The sequence below is a fragment of the Hemitrygon akajei genome, chromosome 13, assembly GCF_048418815.1.
Source record: "Hemitrygon akajei chromosome 13, sHemAka1.3, whole genome shotgun sequence".
NCBI classification, from domain to species: domain Eukaryota; kingdom Metazoa; phylum Chordata; class Chondrichthyes; order Myliobatiformes; family Dasyatidae; genus Hemitrygon; species Hemitrygon akajei.
Genome location: NC_133136.1, coordinates 41776899 through 41783775, shown reverse-complemented (window position 1 = coordinate 41783775; position 6877 = coordinate 41776899). Strand labels below are relative to the sequence as shown.

The following is a 6877-nucleotide window of genomic DNA, read 5'->3' as shown; positions in this document are numbered from 1 at the left end:
GTCGCTCTCCACAATAGCTTCGATTAGCGGGGCCGGGCAGTGTTTTCCTCCACCTGCCGTTAGTTGTCTGGTGGCACTCAGTCAACCACGCTGTTTCTATGCAATGTGCAGCAGACGCAATTTCGCTGCTACGCTGGTGAAAAAATTATAACTGCAGTACTGCCACAAAGTGTGAAACTGATATTCACAAACCTTATCATTTCTTTCTAATTTTAACATGCATACCTTATACAAAACTCAACAAAACATTGTTGTACATATTTAGTCCAACAGTGATTTTAATGACCTCTGCTGGATTTTGCTTTCTCTCTCCCTTTATAGAGGTTTTACCAAAGGCTAATGTAATAATTGGACAACACGAAGACACGGAAAGTCAGCATAACCTGCAAAAGCGCAATGCATCGATCTAGTTGGTAATGAATGGATTCATAGGAAAACCAATAAATTATTTAGGCTCTAATTGTTTTTATTTTGTAAAACCGCAGTCTATTTGGCATCCGTTTTTAAACATGCGCACAATATTTCACTACAAAATAAGCGGTTATGGAAACATGCGTGGTTTGTACTCGACACTCATTTGTTTTCAAACGTGCACACGTTGCAAATTCAGTTACTCTGGAGATGCTTTGTATCTCAAACTGCATTGTTTTAAAGCGTGATCGTAATTTATTGTCTAATAAACGGCCACGGAAAAATATACCGCCCCCAAAGAACAATTTTAACAGATGGATTTATGGAATGGAAGATTATCAGAAGATAAAATAACTGATATTTTATATGAATCTTTGATTAACAATGCAAAAAATATACGCCTAAATACTGGAAAATAGCTCAAGCAAAAGATAAATAAAGAGAAACGTTAACTGCCTAAGATGATATATGAATATATATGCAATGAGTTTTTTTTCACCACAGACAGTTTTTCGTGGAAAATGCAACAGCTCCACGTTTTTAATTACAAATGTATGACATATTTGCATAGCAGTATCACAATAAAAACGGTTACAAGCAAATTAATTGGCTATAGATGCGTTTAATATGCAGTGATCTAAAGTGCTCGCGTTTGTAAAACTTAACTTTAAAGTAATTGTTTGCTATGAATGTTGATAATTTCCCTCATTTGATCCATTCACGTTTCGGAGTAACCCGCAGCGTGGGCGCCGTGAAATGATTGACGTTTTCGTCTACCAATCGACAGGACAGCTCGGCGAAGCATCGTGACGTCGCGGAAGGATGAAAGTATAAAAGTCAGTGTGGCAGTGCGTTTCAGTTCAGTCTGAGTCGAGCAGAGGGGTTGTCTGTGAATCGGAGCAATGGACTTACTGAGGACTATCACTTACCAGCAAAACACAAAGATGTGCGACCAGCCACTCGGCAGATCCACAGATCACTGCTTCAACAAAAGGCAGGAAGATTTGACATGCACCAGTACGGAGTTGTCCCGGATTATAACTGATCCTGCTACTGGCAGATGTTACTGTAGAGGCAAAGTGCTGGGAAAGGTAAATACAAATCTGCATTTGGAGCGAATGAAAGAGAGCGGCGGCAGACGCGCGGGCTTTGCACCTGTGTTACAACATCTGGTTCCGACGGCGAATGCATCCTTACAAAGTTTGAAACGTGTAAAAGCAGTTGAATCTGGATCACGTCGTCTCCGTAGAATAAGAAGCTGTAACAAAATCTCAGCAGGTGTAGATCTATTCCCTTTCGTAGAATTGTTGACTTTAATTACCTGCATAATTTCCAATGTTGTAAATGAGCCCGTAGTCATTAATTTCGAATAGCCCAGCCTGTTTTTTTTTAAATTAAAAGACAATACTGTACTTGAAAGTTACGATTTTCTAGCTTGAACATAATGTAAATTGTTTTCTTGTTCAGGGAGGTTTTGCCAAGTGCTACGAGATGACAGACCTGACCACGAACATCGTCTATGCTGCAAAAATCATCCCACACACTAGAGTAGCCAAACCCCATCAGAGAGAAAAGGTGGGTGGCTTTATGCATAAGTCAAAATGAGCGCTTCAGCCGCTTTATTCCATTGTAGATCCTTGCACGCTGAAGGCACAGGCTTCTTCAGTTGCACAGATCGTATTTTTTTTTCAGCAAATGCCTGTTTCTGATTTTCATTCTTTTTCAAAACTCAGATTGATCGAGAAATTGAGCTGCACCGAACGCTTCACCACAAGCATATCGTTCACTTTTACCACCACTTTGAAGATAAAGAAAACATTTACATCCTATTGGAACACTGCAGCCGAAGAGTAAGCATTTGCTCTTTCTCTCTCTTTCCCCCCCCCAAAAAAAACGAGCAATTTCTACGTGTTTTGTTTAAAGGAAGCGGATAATTAATTTTACCTCTTTTTTTTTAAACGTCTAGTCGATGGCTCACGTGCTGAAGGCTCGGAAAGCGCTGACAGAGCCAGAAGTGCGATACTACCTCCGACAGATAGTCTCAGGGCTGAAGTGTCTACATGAACAAGGGATTCTACACAGAGACCTCAAGCTAGGTATGTTTTTTATTCAGCATGTTTCTTACATGGGTGGAGATAAATTGTGGAGGAAGAATTAATTATTAATTGGGAAAAACTAATTTTAATGTTTTTTTTAAATTGCAGGTAACTTTTTCATTAATGAGTCCATGGAACTGAAAATAGGAGATTTTGGGTTAGCAGCAAAGCTGGAACCTGTGGAGCAGAGAAGCAGGTAAAGGATTAGGCTGCAGCTTACATTTTAATGGCTACAATGTGGCAAAACACCAGTAATAACCTCCAGCATTTTATTCTGTAGAACCATCTGTGGCACACCAAATTACTTGTCTCCTGAAGTTCTCAACAAACAAGGACATGGCTGTGAATCTGATATTTGGGCATTGGGCTGTGTGATGTAAGTATCCCACCTGAATGTCTGGCATTTGAAATTGTTTTTTTTTTGTGTATTAAATGAGTTGCCCGCCTCATGCAAGTCAGCTTGTATGCTCAGTCACATGTGCTACTTAAATGACTTTCTGCTCCAGAAAGTTTGAAGATGCATTGTGAAAGTTTTTATTTGTATCATGTCAGGGTTTTTTTTTTGCCATTCCCAAGAAAGGCACTGATGGTTGAATTGTGTTCTTTGCAGGTATACAATGCTGTTGGGGCGACCCCCATTTGAAACAACCAACCTAAAAGAAACTTACAGGTGTATTAAGGAAGCTAGATACACAATGCCGTCATCATTGTCGATATCTGCGAGACAGTTGATAGCCAGTATGCTAGCAAAAAATCCAGAAGATCGACCCAGTCTTGATGACATATTGCATTATGATTTCCTTACTCAGGTTGGTGATGCACAGATTCTTGGTTTAAATCGTATTTTTGCTTTTCTGTAACCCAATGAAAAACAACCGCAAATCTAAACGTTGACCTTGTACTGCAGGGGTTTACACCTGAGAGACTGTCAGAATCCTGCTGTCATTATGCGCCAGACTTTCACCTGTCCAGTCCTGCCAAGAACTTTTTCAAGAAGGCAGCCGCAGCCCTGTTTGGTGGGAAGAAGGATAAAGCCAAGTTCTTGGATAATCACAGTAAGTGCATTGTTACTAAATATTACTAATTAGTTGTAAATTGGCTAAAATGTTATAGGGATGACTACTATTTTTCTGTTAATCGCCACCTGTGTTGGCGCATGGCCAAGTGGTTAAGGTGTTGGTCTAGTGATCTGAAGGTCACTAGTTCAAGCTCAGCTAAGGCAGCGTGTTGTGTCCTTGAGCAAGGCACTTAACCACACATTGCTCTGTGACGACACCAGTGCCAAGCTGTATTGGCCCTTGCCCTTCCCTTGGACAACATCAGTGGCATGGAGAGGGGAGACATGCATGCTGGGCAACTGCCAGTCTCCCATACCACCCTGCCCAGGCCTGCGCCCTAGAAACTCCAAGGCGCAAATCCATGGTCTCTCGAGACTAACGGATGCCTGTGTATAATCTCCACCCAAGGTTAGGAAGTATTTGAGTAATTACGAAGAAGTTAAATTTTAACCTGGCTCAATAAATGCTTTTTCTTTTTAAAAAAAATAGACAAACTGGGAAAAGATGACGTGGATGATATTTACAAGCTGAAGAATGACTTAAAGAAGATGTCCTTAAGCAAGCAACTGAACAGAAGTCGGTCAGATGAGGTAGGTTTATTTATAAATGTTTAACAATACTGTGTAAACTTTACATTGAACTTTGCCAAGTATCCCTGAGATCTAGGACTGTACTGAAATATGCCTTTTTTTTTCTGTCAGGAGTCAAAACTGACTGGCAAGCCCCCAGTTATCCACATTAAACCTGAGAGCCCCATGCCAGTGAAGGATAGTGAGCAGCAAGTCAGTGATTCAATAAGGATGATAGTAAGAGGAACATTGGGAAGCTGCAGCAGCAGCAGTGAATGTAAGTACAAGATGGGAATGAACTAAAGTCTTAATGAAACCCTCTTTTAAATATAAATCTGAACAATTCAATACAATAATTCATCACTTCTATGAATATGCTAACCTATCAACTAATTTTACTTGTATCATTTCTGCAAATTGCTATAATATCCTGTTTATATTTCAGCACTCGAAGACAGTACTATGGGGAGTGTGGCTGACACAGTTGCAAGAGTATTAAAGGGCTGCTTGGAAAATATGCCAGAAGGTGAGCCCTACTGCAATCTGTTAACCCCATTGTGGTGTTGAAAGTTTGAGCAATTCACATTTTGCTGGCCTTAACACTTTACTAAGCATCTGATTTATTTCTCAGGAGACAACTTTCCAAAAGAGCAGTTGAGCTTCTCCTTCCAATGGGTCACCAAATGGGTGGATTATTCTAATAAGTATGGCTTTGGGTATCAGTTGTCTGATCGCACAGTTGGCGTCCTCTTCAATAATGGAACCCACATGAGCTTGTTGGCAGATAAAAAGTAAGTTGTCTAATGATTTGATTATGTTTGGTATGCAACTGGTTTGGAAAACTGAGTTATTAACCTATAGCATGTCTTCCCACAGAACAATCCATTACTATGCAGAGCTGGGCCAATGTTCTGTCTTCTCAACAGTTGATATCCCTGAGAAATTTGTTGGTCAGATGACTATTCTGAAATATTTTGCACACTACATGGAGGAAAATCTAATGGAGGTAAGAACCTTAACAGATTCATTTTGTACTTCGAAAGCTGCAAATACCATTTTGCTTGCTGTCTCATACTCTTATTTTGGCAGTGACCCTTTAAACAAATAACCTCTGATTTTTCTACTTAGGGTGGTGATCTGCCGAGTTCTGTGGATGCCCAGAAATCTAGATTGTGTCTCCTTCAGTGGCTGAAGTCAGACCGTGCACTAATGATGCTCTTTAGTGATGGCACATTCCAGGTAAGAACCAGATATTTTATTCTCTTTAGCTAAATGTAGAATGCCCTGCGCAGTTGAATTTCCCTATCTATAAAGAAATTGGAGGCAAATGTGTTTGTCAACCAAAGGCTCATTGGCTAATATTGCAATTTGTAGAAAAATCTCTCCAAAATTTATAGATTAAACTTGGAAAGGCACAACGATTTTGATAATTTGTACTGCTGTTATGAATTAAAGATGGTTATGAAAAATTACCATGAGTGACAGTTGTATTTTATTGCAGGTGAATTTTTATCACGATCATACAAAAATTATTATCTGCAATCACAATGAGGAATACCTACTTACTTACATCAATGAAGATAGAGTTTCTGCTACATTCAAGCTATCAACACTGCTGTTGTCTGGATGTTCACAAGAACTTCGTACCAGAATGGAATATGCATTGAATATGGTGCAACAAAGATTTAATTAAGCTTGAACTGGGCAACCTGGCGATGCCTTCCTTCAGTCTGGAAGAGCCTCATGCTGACCGCCTGCCAGATGGTACGAGGGACCTGAATTTTGGCGTACTGGGCTGGTACCAGACAGGAGCATTTTGCAATCCTGCTTCATTAGACTGACATTTTAATGGATGTCTACATGAAACGTGGCAGCGGCCCGAGGAACTTCAGTATTTTTGCATTGAGCACAATGCAGTGTTGCAGCAGAGCAAGGTCATGAGTTGAGACTTGGAGCAAGAGGAAAGTGTGGCAAGCGAGGCTGAGAAAGTATTAAAGTAATTGGGATTTGCAAGTTGTAAAGAGACCTTTTTTAACCACAGCTTGTGCTGTTGAGTAAAGACTTGAGTGCTTGGAAGAGAACCGAAAATCCAAACACTTGTTGTACCACATCTTGTGGCTGGACAATTCATTCCATAATTTATTCTGCACTGAATATTTATTATTTATTGAAGTATCACTCATTCACACTTCTGAAATGTTGACATGCTGAGCAAGATATGATAACTATGAATAAAGGTTCTTAAATTCATTGTGAATGAAATTGTCTGTTTTTGAGCTCTATTTTTGCGCTTAAGATTATTTATAAGTAGCTTGCATTGTTTTACATGTGCCTTGAACTGACTATGGGATTATGAAAAGGGATTTTCACCAGATAACTCGTTGAATGAACTCCTGTTCTAAAACTTTCAGTGAACGATGGGCAACGTTTTAACTTGTGTAAAAATGCAGTGTTGAGCATCAAGCTTCCAAGGCAGTTGCTGCACAGTGCTTTCAGTTGCCTTTATCTCCATTTGCTCATCACTTTGTTAATCTTGAATAATCAATACTGTTGGCAATATAATCCTGTTGCATGGCAAAGAATTTCCCAGATGAACAAAACTAATCATCTTTGTAATCAATCAATTCCTGACATGGGCATTGTTGGTTTGTTAGCACAATATTAGTTTTGAAAATTGAATCAGTATCTTGTTGTGCCCACCTACAAAAACAGCACTTTGCTAGGTTTTTCAGATACTGTTTGC

The 6877-nt window shown here is 39.6% G+C and overlaps 1 protein-coding gene across 1 annotated transcript; it reads left to right on the top strand.

Moving 5' to 3' along the window:
• Nucleotides 1–1256: 1256 nt before the first annotated feature.
• Nucleotides 1257–6384, top strand: plk2b (polo-like kinase 2b (Drosophila)). The gene is made up of 15 exons (XM_073064474.1): nt 1257–1502; nt 1879–1986; nt 2145–2261; nt 2378–2507; nt 2616–2703; nt 2788–2883; nt 3118–3316; nt 3415–3562; nt 4055–4155; nt 4267–4411; nt 4580–4660; nt 4766–4925; nt 5011–5140; nt 5263–5373; nt 5636–6384. The coding sequence occupies exons 1-15, from the start codon at nt 1314–1316 to the stop codon at nt 5825–5827; spliced, it is 1995 nt and encodes a 664-aa protein (XP_072920575.1). The 5' UTR covers nt 1257–1313; the 3' UTR covers nt 5828–6384.
• The last annotated feature ends 493 nt before the right edge of the window (nt 6385–6877 follow it).

Coding starts and splice junctions, on each gene's coding strand:
- plk2b (XM_073064474.1), top strand. CDS start 1,314: ATGGACTTACTGAGGACTATCACTTACCAGCAAAACACAAAGATGTGC. Junction 3,317..3,414: donor ATTATGATTTCCTTACTCAG/GTTGGTGATGCA, acceptor CTTGTACTGCAG/GGGTTTACACCTGAGAGACT. Junction 4,926..5,010: donor AGCTTGTTGGCAGATAAAAA/GTAAGTTGTCTA, acceptor GTCTTCCCACAG/AACAATCCATTACTATGCAG.